This window comes from Lithobates pipiens, unplaced genomic scaffold (genome assembly GCF_037356315.1).
Source record: "Lithobates pipiens isolate NorthernLeopardFrog02 unplaced genomic scaffold, aLitPip1_a1.2 Scaffold_28, whole genome shotgun sequence".
NCBI lineage: Eukaryota > Metazoa > Chordata > Amphibia > Anura > Ranidae > Lithobates > Lithobates pipiens.
This window is the reverse complement of record NW_027507789.1, coordinates 117,905,525-117,921,262: the sequence shown is the minus strand read 5'-3', so window position 1 is coordinate 117,921,262 and position 15,738 is coordinate 117,905,525. Positions and strand designations below refer to the sequence as shown.

The window sequence follows — 15,738 nt, the reverse complement described above, 5'->3', positions numbered from 1 at the left end:
TGAATCACCAGGGACCTCAACCACCAGATCAGAGAGTCCCTGACTGGCTGGCTCACCTGGACCTGTTGATCCAGAGACAACAGAGATTTGTCCCATTTTGTCAAAATCTCCTTCTGCAGGACTCTGGTGTGGAGCTGGGCATAAGGTACTGCCTCGAAGGAGGCTACCATGAGCCCCAGTACTCGCATGCAAAAGCAGAGCGACGACCACGTGTAGTTCATCAGTAGTTTGACAGCAGATCTGAGAGTCTGCAATTTGTCTGAGGGGAGAAAGACCCTCGCTTCCCTGGAGTCCAATAGTAAACCCAGATACTCCAGACGCTGGGTCGATACAACCACCGACTTCTTTAGGTTCAACAGCCACCCAAATTCTCAAAGAGTCTGCATGGTGATCGCCTTATCCTCCTCCAATTCTGAGGCGGAAGATGCTCTCAGGAGGAGATCGTCTAGGTAACTCACGATCGCGATCCTGCGTTGTCGCAGCCACACCAATACTGGAGCCAGTACTTTGGTAAAGACTCGGGGGGCTGATGCCAGGCCAATGGGAAGAGCCACAAACTGGTAATGGGCTTCCCCGACTGCCAAATGCAGAAATTTATGATGCCGAAGGCATATGGGTATGTGCAGGTATGCATCCTGGATGTCCAAGGACGCCAGGGAGTCCCCTTGATGGAGTGCAGCGACTACAGAGCAAACTGATTCCATTCTGAACCTCTGCACTTTTACAAAGTGATTGAGGGCTTTTAAGTCCAAGATTGGACGTATCCCTTTCTTCTTGGGAACCACAAACAGATTTGAGTAGAACCCCTGGAAGCGTTCCGATTCCGGAACTGGTACAATCACCCCCTGATTCAGCAAGTCCCTTACCGCCCCTAACAGGGCCTCCCGGCGAACCGGGGATGCGGGTATGCTGGAGGGGAAGAATCTGTTCGGCAGCCAAGAGAGAAACTCTATCTTGTAGCCTGTGGAAATCAGGTCGCAGACCCATTGGTCGGATAACCGGGAGGTCCACCGGGCTGCAAACTCTGAAGGCAACCCCCCCACCCGATATGTGGGTGGGGGCAAACCTTCATGCAGTAGCACTTTTGTTCGCAGGCTTGTTAGGCTTGCAGTTCCAGGGATGCTTTTGACCGTCCGTGGACATCCTGTCGGGCTGGGAACGTTTTGTCGAAGCACCGGGCGGACGAAAAAGCCGCTTGTGAGGGGAAAAGGAGGGCCCTTACCTGAGGCGTGGCTCCTTAGCCTTTCCTGGCCTGTGGGAATAGTGTACTCTTACCATCCATGGCATTTTTAATAATGTCATCCAATGAAGCTACAAAGAGCCGGTCACCAAGGAAGGGAAGATCCGTCAGGGCTTTCTTGGATATCTGGTCAGCAGACCAGCATTTTAGCCAAATCAGGCACCTCAGCACTACAGCTGACACTGAAGCCCTGGATAACAGAGGGAGAGTATCCAGGGCCGTGTCACAAACGTACTTAAGGCCTTGTACTAGTTGGTCTGCTAGTTCCACGCAGACAGGGGAGGTGTTTTGCACTCCCAATTCGTGGTGCAAAAGTTTTGCCCACTCAGTCAGTGTCTGCAGCACCAGTGCGGATGCCAGTACTGGTCGCACGGCTGACCCCACAACCGTAAACAAGGAACGAGCCACCGCCTCGGCCTTCCTATCTGTGGAATCCTTGAATGCAGGAGTCCCCTCAACCGGGATCGTGGTTACTTTATTTAACCTAGATACTGGGGGGTCCCCGACCTTGAGAAGGCTTTCCTCAAAGGGGTAACGCATCGCCATGTTTTTGGGGACCAAAAAGGTCCTTTGCGACCGACCCCATTCCTTGTAGATGAACTTGTCAAAATAAGTCAAATACAGGAACACCTTAGGTGAACGTGCTGGCTTGCGGGACCCAAAAGGGACCGATACATCAGCAGAGGGATCCGCTGGCTCCAGGATCTTCAGGATATCACGCACAGCTGTGATAAGTGCTCTAACAAGCGCTTTGTTGCGCCCGGATGGGGAATCATCCTCACTGTCCGAATGGTCCTGGTCAGCCTCGTCTGATAGGTCAGAGCAGGGGTCACCAGCCGCAGCAGGGCCCAAGTCTGCATCAGAGCTCTCCCCAGAGGATGGGGGGTGGGTAGGGGCCTTTTACGCGCACCTCTCCTTCCACACACCGCCTCTATTTTAGCAACAAAAGAGTTAAGGACCGCCGTCAGGGTGTCCATGGGCACAGCGCTATCCGCAGGTGACCCGGTTGCAATAGCCTGGATTTCGGGGGAAGAAACACCAGTTTCTGAAGCCATGCTGACCCTACCCTGTCTGCCACCTGCAAGGGGACTTAGGACAGTGAAGGTCCCACCCTTCTGCTGCTGTCGCTGCCTGGGGGGGGGGGGGGAGGGGGGTTCCTAGCGCCAGACTCCCCAACCTGGGGTGTTCTGTGATGGTCACTAGCTGTGCCTGTAGTCCCCAGGAGGTTACCCAAGTGCAGAGTGAGTAAACTGTGCCCGCAGCAGCTGTAGAAAATAGCGGTGAAACGATCTGCAGAGCTTGCACCAGCGTTCAGGAAATGGCCATCCAGCATCCTGTATACACAGTGGAAACAGCATGTGAGAGCACATGTAATGCTGTCACAAGAGAACTGCGGTGAAAAAAGCGATCGGGCTTCTAAAAAATGGCCGCTAATGCAACCAATAGGAAAATCTTCTAGAAAATGGCAGCCGAGGCTCACAAGGGGAACCTGCTTTGCCCACAGTCAAAATGGCTGTCGGACAGCGCCATGCAGTGACAGGAAAAATCATCAAACAGCGCTGCCTTAAACCAGCAAGAATACCCCCCACAGACACCTTTTGGGACCCCCCCACACAGGGACCAGGACCATTGCTAGCCGCACAGAACCCCCCACAGGTGAGAGACCCAGCTAACCCTATACACACACCGCCCGCAGCGCATGCAGCCGCCCCCCCCCCCCCCGGGGGGGAGAAGGAGGGAATATAGAGACGTGGGAGAGAAGAGGAGGTGAGGTGGCCCCCGAATCGACCTCCCAGGGAATGCCCAGCTGCTCAACCCTCCGAGGAGGGAGAGCCGTACTTACCAGTCTTGAAGAGCTGGGAGACATTCCATCACAGACCCACTCCTGCGCAGTTACAGGGTGTCTGCTCGCCCGGTATACTGTGATCCAGACATCAGTAGCCCGGTCATATGTATACCCCGGAGCATTGAAGCTCACCGAATACCTCTGGAGCTGAGGTATGTCGTGGCCTGCCGAGCCTTAGCTGCGACCTGCACATGCTCGATGGCCAGACTGGGGAGACTACAAGCATAACTCAACCAGCCTGTCACCCAGTCGGCAGTTGATAGAAGATCCCAGGATCTTTCATCTTGCGCAAAAGCATCAAAAATAAAATGGACCAAAAGGCCCACAGGGGTCCTAGGTCATTCTCCTTCATTAGGCAAAATAAAACTGAGTCTGCTGGGGCAGCAGGGGGGGTTGTTAGCACAGGGTCCACCCCCCGGGGTGGGACTGAAAGTTCTGTGTATTGTGTTAAAATTTTGCCTAGTTCTCCTGATGGCAGGCTACCAAACCCATTTAGTTACAGAGAGGAACTGTGTCGGTCGGTGACTATAAGAGAAATGGCTGCACTATGAGACTTATCTGTGTCTCCAGTGGAGTCATTTTTTACATTTTAGTTTCTTGCTGAGTGGCCACTGGAGTGGATTCATGCCATTAGTGGAACCAATCTGGTGTTCCCAAAGTGTTTGACCATCCTGTAATAAGAGGTGAAACAGCTCTGGTGAGTGGCCATCTTTATACTGAGCACTCGTTTGTGGAAGATCTAGAAGTTTTATCTCTGAGTATTCTGTTTTGGTGTTAGGATTTATTCACTTATGGACCTTATGCTTGCTTATTTTTTCATTAATGTGCACATTTGCGATTGATGCAGTGTTTTCTTTGTGCCTTTTTTTTTGTATAGCATCTTATTCTTTATTTTATAATTTTGCATCGTTCCAGTGATTTGTTCTCTTTAGCAGCTGTTGTTTATATGTTCTCATCCCCACAAGGCGCCATTTTTTTGGTACACATTTTTTGCAGAGGTGATAAAATGGCACCAAAAGAAAGCTCTATTTGTGGGGAAAGAAAAACATACATTTTATTTTGGTACAGCATTGCATGACCATGCAATTGTCAATTAAAGTAATGCAGTGCCGTGCAAAAAATGGCCTGGTCATTAAGGGTGGTAAACCTTTCAGGGGGCAAGTGGTTAAACATCAAACGTAAACAGCAGAGGAGAAGCTGCAAAGCATGCAGGGAAGCCAGGAAGTTATAGAAAGAGATGGCCAGCAGACAGGCAGCACTCACAACATGAAGCCTAGGTTTACATTGATGCGCCTTGACATGTCATATTGCATGCCAAATCAACAGCTATTGCTGGCAATGGCACCGTCCGAACCTGTGCGACGCCAACTTTTGCGGTGCCACACCGATTCCCAAAAGTAGTCTCTGTACTACTTTTGGCTTCTTCGGGGTGCGATTTGTATAGACATCTGTGCATGAACCCTCACAGATGTCTCTGAAATCGCTTCCGAAGTCGGGCTGACATGCGGGTATGAATTAGTGCGAGTTTAGCGGAGCTCACACGATTTAAATCCCGCTGTCAGTGTGGACCTGGGCGAAAAGGGATTTTTCAGGTAAGCTTACTTTGGATTGTCAATAATAACTACTGTTTTTATTGCTATTACAAAGTTTATGCTGTGATCACAGATGTTTAAGCAGGTCAGAATCTAAGACTCAGCCTGACCTTACAGTGCCACTACAGGAACAGGAAAGGAAAAAAAAAAAAAGTGTCTGCACAATGAACAACTATATTTCCCAAATTTTACTTACAAGAACAAAGTCTACCCACCCATTTGCCTTCTTCACAGCATCACAATTTCTGTTGTATTATCAATGTACCTTAATAAGCCTGTGTCATTTAAAAAAAAGGTTAAATGTTCATGTTCTCCAATGGTTGGAATAATAAAAAAAAAAAAAAAAAAATACTACAGATCCGATGACTATTTATAACCACCAATTATAATTTTTACTGGCTTAGAAACATCCTTCCGTTGGATAACAACAGAATCACTGTACCCAGCATCTCCTAACTTTAACATATGATAAACAATAATAGGATTTTTTTGTACTCACCGTAAAATCATTTTCTCTGTAATTCACGACCGACACAGCTCCTCTCATAACCATTGGGCTGTTATGCCCTATTATTAGGAGATACTAGGCATTATTTGTAATACAACACTTGGAACTCTTCGTTCTGCCCAGGGGGCGGTCCCTGGGCAACAACCCTCCACCCTGCCATGCAGTGTTGCCAACCGCCCGTAGATTTATGGGCAGCCCGTAAATTTAAGCCCATTTTCGGGGTGCCCGTAAATGTCCGTTATGGGCAACGGTGCCCATAAAAAAGATGTCCGCGAGCCGACCATTCAACTGCGCATGCGCCGCTCTGAAGCCGGCCAGGCTCGGGAAGTCTCGTACACACTCGGCTGGGCGGCGCATGCGCAGTAAGGCAATGACGCCGCCTGGCTCCATTCTTAAATGGAAAGTAGCGGCCCTCGGCGTGGGGGATCCTCCAATACAGCGTGTAGGGCTTCAGAATGGGACAGGCGGATTGTGACACAAGGAGCTCCTGGTAATGACACTGGGCATGCCTGCTGCAGAGGGTGGAAGACGTGATGAGAACAGGATGGACAAAACAGTCAGTCACACATGTGAGTCAGTGCGAGCCTGACTGAGGTAGGTAAAAAAGATGGTAGAAGAGGACTGGGGGTGAACTGGTGGTGAAGCCGTGAAGGGAACAGGGGACAGAGGACACTGATGCAGATGTACTGCACTATGGAGAGGTGAAAGGGGCACAGGAGGACACTGTCACACTGATGTGCCTGAAGACTGGAGGGGTGAAATGGGCACAGAAGGATAGTAAGATACTGATGTGAAGAGTGATACGAAGGGATCAGAGGCGGAAACTACCATGTCCGCAGCTTCTGTCCACCTCCTGTGTCATGTTCGCAGCTCCTGTCCCCCTCCTGCGTCATGTCCGCAGCTTCTGTCCACCTCCTGCGTCATGTCCGCAGCTTCTGTCCCCCTCCTGCGTCATGTCCGCAGCTTCTGTCCACCTCCTGCGTCATGTCCGCAGCTTCTGTCCACCTCCTGCGTCATGTCCGCAGCTTCTGTCCCCCTCCTGCGTCATGTCCGCAGCTTCTGTCCACCTCCTGCGTCATGTCCGCAGCTTCTGTCCACCTCCTGCGTCATGTCCGCAGCTTCTGTCCACCTCCTGCGTCATGTCCGCAGCTTCTGTCCACCTCCTGCGTCATGTCCGCAGCTTCTGTCCACCTCCTGCGTCATGTCCGCAGCTTCTGTCCACCTCCTGCGTCATGTCCGCAGCTTCTGTCCACCTCCTGCGTCATGTCCGCAGCTTCTGTCCACCTCCTGCGTCATGTCCGCAGCTTCTGTCCACCTCCTGCGTCATGTCCGCAGCTTCTGTCCACCTCCTGCGTCATGTCCGCAGCTTCTGTCCACCTCCTGCGTCATGTCCGCAGCTTCTGTCCACCTCCTGCGTCATGTCCGCAGCTTCTGTCCACCTCCTGCGTCATGTCCGCAGCATCTGTCCAGCTCCTGCGTCATGTCCGCAGCATCTGTCCAGCTCCTGTGTCACGTCCGCAGCCCCTGTCCAGCTCCTGTGTCTTGTCCGCAGCCCCTGTCCAGCTCCTGTGTCATGTCCGCAGCCTCTGTACAGCTCCTGTGTCAGTCTGGAGAAGAGTCAAGAGTAGGAACACTGCCGGGATGGATAGTATAAAACCCAGAGTCGCCAACCTGGAGACGTCCGAGTCCTGCACGATGCACCTGAGAGGAGGTCAGTGACAGCGCTGCAAGGCCAGTCTGAGTGGGGGCGGGTTGCTGATGTAAGGAGGGAGTAAATAAAATAATGTAAGGGGGCACTGATATGAAGCCCCCCCCTATATTAGTAACCCCCTCCCCCCTTACCTTAGTGTATTCACTATGTGGAAGGTGGTCTCTAGTCACCAGAGTCCCCCCCACATCATAGTTCCTGCCATTCCCCTTTATATAAGAGTCTGCAGTATTCCATCCTTTCAGTGCAAGGGCAATGCTGCAGACCCTGATGCAAGTGGGAACTCTGATGTAAAGGGAATGCAGTGGACTCTGATATAATGTGGTCTCTGGTCAACAGAGCCCCCCTTACATCAGAGTTCTACCCACAAGTCATGAACTGCAGCATTCCCCTTTACATAAGAGTTCCCTTTCACTGTAAGGGGGAACCCTGCAGACTCTGATGTAAGGGGGAACTCTGTGCTGGCTGGGTTATAGTAACCAGACCTTCATGTAAATGGAGAAATATGTTTTTTGACTTTTGTTTAGCTTGAACACATTGCTAATAGCACTAGTTATATGGTTATAATTTAAATATCGATATTTGTACTGTTTAGCACTGAAAACTGAAATTTTAGGTACTTTTTAGCAGTGCCAGTAAAAAATGCGGCTCGGTCAGTAAATTTAATGGGTTTTTGCCAGTAAAAAATTGGTGCCGTTTGTAAATTTTGGCATCCTGCCAGTAAATTTCACTTCGGGGGGTTGGCAACACTGCTGCCATGCAGTCACCAGTACGTCAACAAGCAGTATAATGTAAAGAGAAAAAGGAGGGGTGGGTGCTGTGCCAGTCGGTGAATTACAGAGAAAAGGATTTTACGGTGAGTACAAAAAAATCCTATTTTCTCTTATATTCACCGGCCGACACAGCTCCTCTCATAACCATTGAGATGTCCCCAAGCAGTGCCAAATGAGGGGTGGGAAAACAGCATAAAAACTTCATCCACCGTGACAAGTGGGAACTAGTGAAACTTTACCCACCAAAAAACTGTGGAATGTAATGCAACAGCGCATTAACTTAACGGTACTGTGTTTTTATCGAAAAACCACGAAAAAAGGAATATATTGCATATTCAATTGCAACTATACGGCCGCCTGCAAAACTTGTGCTCTCAGCATAGTTGGGATCACCGAGTCCGACAGACCCCGGGTCCTCAACACCTGGCTCTCAATAGCCATGCCATTAAAGCCAGCGATGGTAAAGCAGGATGGAGAATCGGACCTTGAGACAGAAGGTCCTCTCGCAACGGCAGTTGCCAGGGAGCGTCTGCCACCAGGCTCACTAGGTCTGCGTACCAAGGATGCTGGAGCCAATCTGGGGCAACCAGTATTACTGGGATCCCTCGGCTTCCACTCTGCGAATCAGACATGGTAACAGTTTCAGTGGAGGAAAGGCGTAGATCAGCTGGCACTGATCCCATGGAGCTACCAGCGCTTCTAACGCGTCTGCCCATGGATCTCTTGTCCTGGACACGAATCTTGGCACCTTCCGATTGAAATGGGAGGCCTTTTTGTTCTCCTTGGTGATTGACGTATGCCACAGCTGTGGCGTTGTCTGACTGGATCCTGATCGGATGCCCCTGAATTCTCATCGACCATGTGGAGAGGCACAGCCTGATCACTCTCAATTCGAGCAGATTGATCGGCAACTTGGATTCTTCCATCGACCAGAGGCCCTAAGCCGACTGAACCCCCATCACTCCACCCCAGCCGGATAGGCTGGCGTCCGTTGTGGTCCACTTCAGGAGGTAGGAATGATTTCCTGGACTGAATCACCGGGGACCTCAGCCACCAGATCAGTGAGTCTCTGACTGACTGGCTCACCTGGATCTGTCGATCCAGAGACAACCGAGATTTATCCCACTTTGTCAAAACCTCCTTCTGCAGGACTCTGGTGTGGAACTGGGTATAAGGTACTGCCACGAAGGAGGCTACCATGAGTCCCAGGACTCGCATGCAAAAGCGGAGCAACTAGCACTTGCGGTTCAGAAGCAGTTTTACCACGGATCTGAGAGTCTGCAGTTTGTCTGAAGGGAGAAAAACTCTCGCTTCCATGGAGTCCAGCAGCAAGCTTAAGTACTCCAGACGCTGGGTTGGCACAATCACCGACTTCTTTAGATTCAACAGCCACCCAAATTCTTGCAGGGTCTGCATGGTGATCGCCACATCCTCCTCTAATTCTGAGGCGGTAGATGCCCTCAGGAGGAGATCGTCTAGGTATTTCATGATCGCGATCCCACGCTGCGGCAGCAACGCCAAAACTGGAGCCAATACCTTGGTAAAGACTCAGGGGGCTGATGCCAGACCAAAAGGAAGAGCCACAAACTGGTAATGGGCTTCCCCGACTGCAAATCGCAGAAACTTTGATGCCGAAAGGCATATGGGTACGTGCAGGTACCCATCCTGGATGTCTAAGGATGCCAGGGAGTCCCCTTGATGGAGTGCAGCAACTACTGAGCGAACGGATTGCATTCTGAACCTCTGCACTTTTACAAAGTGATTGAGGGCTTTTAGGTGATTGTGTGCTTAGGCTTCAATAAAATGGCCGCCCAGCGTCCAGTACAAAGACATAAAACACAGGGAAAATGTCTCTGAGAGCACAGGAGCACATGCTGCCGCTAGAGAACACTGAAAAACGTGCTCAGGCTTCAAGAAAGTGGCCACCGGTGTCCTGTATAGGAGATCACCAGGAAAATGGCTTCTGAAGCCCAGGAGATCATGCTGCCCTTGCCTACACCTAAAATGGCCACTGAACCAGTTCCATGAGGTTCAGGGAATACACGATGGCAGTGAACACAGCGCTGTACAGGACATCAGCAAAACCTCACAGACACCTCCCAGGGGCATGAGCAACAGGACCCAGGACACCGCTAGCCAGCGCAGCCCCCCCCCCCCAGGTGAGAGTCCCTCCGGAGAGCCTCTGCATAGACACACACACACCACTCAGCAGCCACATGCAGCATCCCCCCAGAGGGAAGGGTAGGGACAGGGGAGAGATGAGAGGGAGAGCTGTACTTACCAGTCCTGAAGAGCTGGGAGACATTCCATCACAGACCCACTCACTAATCAGTACAGGGTGGCTGCTGGCCTGGCATACTGTGACGCAGACATCAGTAGCTCGGTCATATGTATGCCCCGGAGCATAAAAGCTCACTGTCCACCTCTGGAGCTGAGGTTTCGTCGTGGCCTGCGTAGCGGCGGCCTGCACACACTTGATGGCCGGACTGGGGAGACTACAAGGATAAGGGTATCCAGCCTGTCACCCAGTCGGCTGTTGATAGTAGATAACAGGATCAATCAACTTGCGCAAAAAGTCACACTTCTGCACAAAAAAAGCACGGACCGATGAGCCAGCAGGGTTCCTAGGTCCTTCTCCTTCACTAAGCAAAATAAAACGGATGACTGCATGGCAGGGTGGAGGGTTGTTACCCAGGGACCAACCCCTGGGTGGAACTAAGAGTTCTGAGTGTTGTATTACAACGAATGCCTAGTATCTCCTAGTAATAGGGCATAACAAACCAATGGTTATGAGAGGAGCTGTGTCGGTCGGTGAATATAAGAGAAATACATATTACATGCTTTGTTTTATATTTTTTTTATGTAATTATGGCTATATATGGTGTTCTGGTAAGAATAATTATATTTTGCAAGTGACAATTCCCCTGTAGCCTCCATTTCTTATATTTTTCTATGCGGTTTTCTGTATGTTCTCCATGTGTTTCAGTGAGTTTTCTCTGAGCTCTTTGGTTCCCTCCTACAATCCAAAAACATACTAGAAGGTTAATTTGCTTCCACCCAAAACTGACCCTTGTGCACAGTGTGGTAGGGACATTAGCTTGTATAAAAAAAAAAAAAAAAACAATAACTGGTCGCTCTTAGGCTGGCCATACATTATACAATTTTCTTGTACATTTTCCCTTTAGATTTACCCAAACCATATAATATGCAGTCAATCCTAAAAACTCTCAATTTGTATACAATCAGGCAGGCCCTTGCACTGCATATTTTAAGGTAAATCTAAAGGAAATTGAACAAAGTAATTGTATAATGGTTGGCCATCCTTACTGTGGTTGATTGTTGCTTACCTCATCATATCCAAATATCGAAGCATAAAATATTTCAGTTAAAGCTCTCATAGTTTTCTTCATTTGCGCTGCATCTATCTGAAAGACACAAACACAAAAAGAAATAAATTGAATCTGAATTTAAAAAAAAATTGTAATCCAGAAAAAAATACCATATATTGTTTATAATCTCAGAAAAAGGCAAGAAAGTCTCAGGTGCCAGGTGAAACTGTAAAGGGCACTACTAGATGACATATCCTTGTCACCTTTTGCCTACAAAGGCATGTAACTTAGAAATGACTTCCCAGGGAAGCTGAGTAAAAGACCATATAGGTTTCCCCTTTAATACAGTTGTATAAGCAATTGCTGGGTAACCAAAACTCAAGATATTTCTGATTCTTTGGCTAAGCAAGGGGCTAGAGTTTTTCTCTTCTACCCAGGCAGGTACATGTTAACGGAGGACGTAATTCAAAACGCCACCAAATGTACTTTTTATTTATTTTGGTGGAAGGGTGTCCAAGTCAGTTACTCCTGAACCTTTAAGGTATGTGAAAAGTTTAACCACTACAGATCCGCGCTATTGCCAAATGACGGCATCAGCGCGGACCTACATTTCCGGGACGACGTCTATTGACGTCGTCCCGGATACGAGCGGCCTGCGCGCCCCCTGAGGGGCGCGCGCGGCGCGCTCTGTGATCGGCGAGTCCGTGAGACTCGCCTGATCACCGATCCGTGCAAGGGGTCGATCCCGACCCCTTATCACGTGATCAGCTGTCAGCCAATGACAGCTGATCATGTGATAGAACGGAGCCGGTAATCGGCTATTATTCCTCCTCGCGCTGACAGCGCGAGGAGAGAAAAAAAAAGCCGATCACCGGCGGCCGTGATCGGGACATCAGTCCCGATCACGGCCAGCAATACAGCTGACCACCTGCCCTCTGCCAGTGCCCACCTGCCCACTGCCGTGCCATCCTGAATAAAAGTAAGTGCCCCCCATCAGTGCCCATAGTGCCCACAGTGCCACCTACAGTGCCACCCACAATGCCACCCACAGTGCCATCCAGCAGTGCCACCAACAGTGGCACCCACAGTGCCCACAATCTGCCTCAAAGGTGCTGCGACCCAGTGCCGCCCATCAGTGCCCAGCAGTGCCGCCCATCAGTGCCCAGCAGTGCCGCCCATCAGTGCCCAGCAGTGCCGCCCATCAGAGCCACCTATCAGTGCCCATCAGTCCCATCTATCAGTGGTACCTATCAGTGCCCATCCGTGCCACCCATCCGTGCCACTTATCCGTGCCACCCATCCATGCCATCTTATCTGTGCCCATCTTTGCCCATCAGTGCCGCCTTATCTGTGCCTATTAGTGCCGCCTTAACTATGCCTATCAGTGCCCACCAGTGCAGCCCATCAGTGCCCACCAGTGCAGCCCATCAGTGCCCACCAATGCAGCCCATCAGTGCCCACCAATGCAGCCATCAGTGCCGCCTAATCAGCGCACTTCAATGAAGGAGAAAAATGACCCGTTTGCAAAATTTTATAACAAACTATTAAAACATGATTTTTTTTTTTTTTTGCATCTTTTTTTGTTTGTTTAGCAAAAAATAAAACTCCGAGCTGTAACTAAATACCACCAAAAGAAAGCTCTATTTGTGGGAAAAAAATGATAAAAATTTCATTTGGGTACAGTGTTGTATGCCCGCGCAATTGTCATTCAAAGTGCATCAGCACTGAAAGCTGAAAATTGGTCTGGGACTGAGGGGGGTTTAAGTGCCCAGTAAGCAAGTGGTTAATTTGTGACAATACCAGGTCCTACTACTCTGAGAGCAGCAATGCTGTATTTAGCCTGTTTTTATCCTTAATCTTGTGAGTACCCCTTTGTATTCAATAAATGAGATAACTTAAAGGGGTTGTATAGGTTTGCGTTTTCTGTCAGTGACTGGCCTCCCAGCTCCCCCATTTTACTTACCTGAACCCCTGAACTTGTCCCACGGGGACACGCTGTCTCTGCCCAGGATTCTCGGCTCTTGATCGGATAGATTGATAGTAGCGCAGCCATTGGCTCCTGCTGCTGTCAATCAAATACAATGACGCGTGCAGCGGGGGCAGGGCCAAGTCCTGCATTCAGCCTCTATAGACGCCAAATGCTGGACTCGGGAGCATGCCTTCAAGGTAACCCCCTGGGAGAGCGCTTCCCCTAGGATCCGCGAGGGGCCCCAGAAGAGCAGGATCGGGGCCACTCTGTGCAAAACGAGCTGCACAGTGTTGAAAAGCATGTGTTTTTTTTTTCAAAACCCGAACCTTTAGTGTCATTTTAAGTGGTGAATACACGATGTAGGCTCCTTTCTTCTCTTCCCATGGTGGTAAAATTTAAAGGAATATGAGACCAAGAGTGGGTTTTTATTGGAGAGCAGTGATCAGGTATCATATATGCCCTATTATTTAGAGGTCCATCTTTTCTGGTAAGACGCCTGTGTTCACTGACATGTGGAAGCACTGGGAGTCACACTAGATTACAAGATTTTGTTCACATTATCATTTTGGTGGATTTTTTGGGATCAATTATTTATGGCATGAACTTTCATAATTAAAACTATTTATTGCCACTATTGGGTTATTCATTATTATGTTTTTTTTTTTTATATGGATCTTATTTATCTTCAGTGTATTATGATATGAATTGTTGAGTTATCATGTGCACTTTGTGATTTTTTGATCATATATATTTAAAGTGATAGTGCATTTATTGATTTACGGTATTTATCAATTTTTGGTGTAATTTATGTTTAATGAGGTCTGAAAATAAATTTTGTACAATCATGTGCATGTTATAATTTATATTGGTATATTGGGTTATAAATATTTAAAGGAATAGCCCAACTATTTTTGCATTAAGGTATGTTCTATGCCTTGAATCATGATTCCTGCTATCTTCCAGATTATGAATACAACATCTCTTTTGAATTTCTTTTCTACCGTCAGCTGACCTCTGCCTGGTTGCTACTAGACTTAGCTACGGTCTGTTACAATTCCACCAAAAACCTCACTTCTTCCCAGTGATTTGGTACTTTGCTGTTATAATCAGTCTGCACATGCTCTATCACCAGTCAGGAAAATGTGAGGGATATAGTCTAAGTTTATTCTGCAAAATTAAGACTGAAGCCTACTTATTTGTGGGAGTGCTTGGCGAAGACAGAATACTCTTTAGTCTTTGTTCTTCAAAGACGTTATTACAACCATTGGTGGCACTATCCCATGCAATGTTTGGGTTCTTTTTCTCATATATGTATATGTATATGTATATGTATATATATATATATATATATATATATATATATATATATATATATATATATAGCTATATAGCTATATATAGCTAAGAAGGGTTTAAAGTGGTTGTATAGGTTTTTTTTTTTACCTTCATGCATGGGACAGCAGAATTTAACACGGAAAGGAAAACACCACACACCTTTATTGTTGGATAAGTATTGCTGCAGCCTTTATTATCATTGGCTTTAACAATAAATTAATAAATAAATAGCTGTAAATTTTCTTTTAAACACCTGCCATCAGCTCAGCCACTACGGCTCGAGCTGCAATACATACCAATGGGGGTAAAATCACCCAAAACATCAATACATTCTTCAACTGGAAATAACTTAGATAATATAAACTTTAAAAGACCTAGTTTGTAAAAAACTTAGGCTCAAAAAACTGTCCCCCTTAAAGGTGATACTGCCACATTGTAATTAGCCACGACGGATAGGGGAGGGACACCAAAGCTTGTGCTTACTATGCTTACTAGGGCCACTGAACCTCAGGGGCTCGGAACCCCTTTTTATTTAAAAATGTTCCCGCTCTTTTTCCAAACTGCCTGGATATTAGGTAACCTGCCCTACCTAGGAAAAGGTGACTAATAGAGCACCTTCCCTCACTTTTCTCAAACTATACAAGGGGAGGTGACCAATAGCACACCTTCCTGCAATTTCTAAGTTAATGGAATACCCGAAAACTCTGCTGCCGCAATCCCACGAGGGAAGGGGGGGGGGGGGTTAGAAACGCCCCTCCCCCCTTTCCCTTCATTCTATGCATGAAGATAAAAAACCTTCTGTGTGCTGCTCCCCCCACAGCCTCCTCTAATACTGACCTGAGCCCCCTTTCCATCCAGAAATGTGCATGAGAGCATTGGCTGTCCCGGAACCCCCTCTCCTCATTGGTTGAGACAGCAGCGGGAGCTCCCACTGCTGTCAATGACAGTGAGCAGGGCAGCAAGGAGCTTGCTATTGGGGGCACTGGTGAAGGGAGAAGAGCCAGGAGCACCAGTGGGGGACCTGAGAATAGGAGGATCTAGGCTGCTCTGTGCAAAAACATTGCACAGATCAGGTAAGTATAACATGTTTGTTTTTAGTTTTTTAAGCCAAATCTATAATACCATGTTAAGCAACTCTTTCTCATAAAATATATACTTTAACTTTTTTTCTAAAGTTTGATTGATTCTTTAAAAAAACAAAACAAAAACAAACACATTTTGCACATGGCAATATTAACGTGTAAACTTATGTGGATCTACCACATGAAAAATTGGTTAGCATCCTTTGGGATAAACACACCAAATTGGAAAACTTTTGGGATCCTTGGCTGAGCTACTTGCAATGTTCATCTTCGTGTATGTTGGCTGGTAAGTGGGGAGCAAGGGATTTTGGTTGGGCATCTTATCCCATTTACCCCTCGCTTCCCCTCTTCTTTCT

The 15,738-nt window shown here is 48.1% G+C and overlaps 1 protein-coding gene across 1 annotated transcript in view; it reads right to left on the bottom strand.

Moving 5' to 3' along the window:
* Positions 1 to 15,738, bottom strand: part of UQCC1 (ubiquinol-cytochrome c reductase complex assembly factor 1) — a 357,706-nt gene that overhangs the window by 45,046 nt on the left and 296,922 nt on the right. The window contains exon 8 of the mRNA XM_077459564.1: positions 11,015 to 11,092. Coding sequence (XP_077315690.1) covers positions 11,015 to 11,092 — 78 coding nt within the window. The remainder of the gene's footprint in view (positions 1 to 11,014; positions 11,093 to 15,738) is intronic.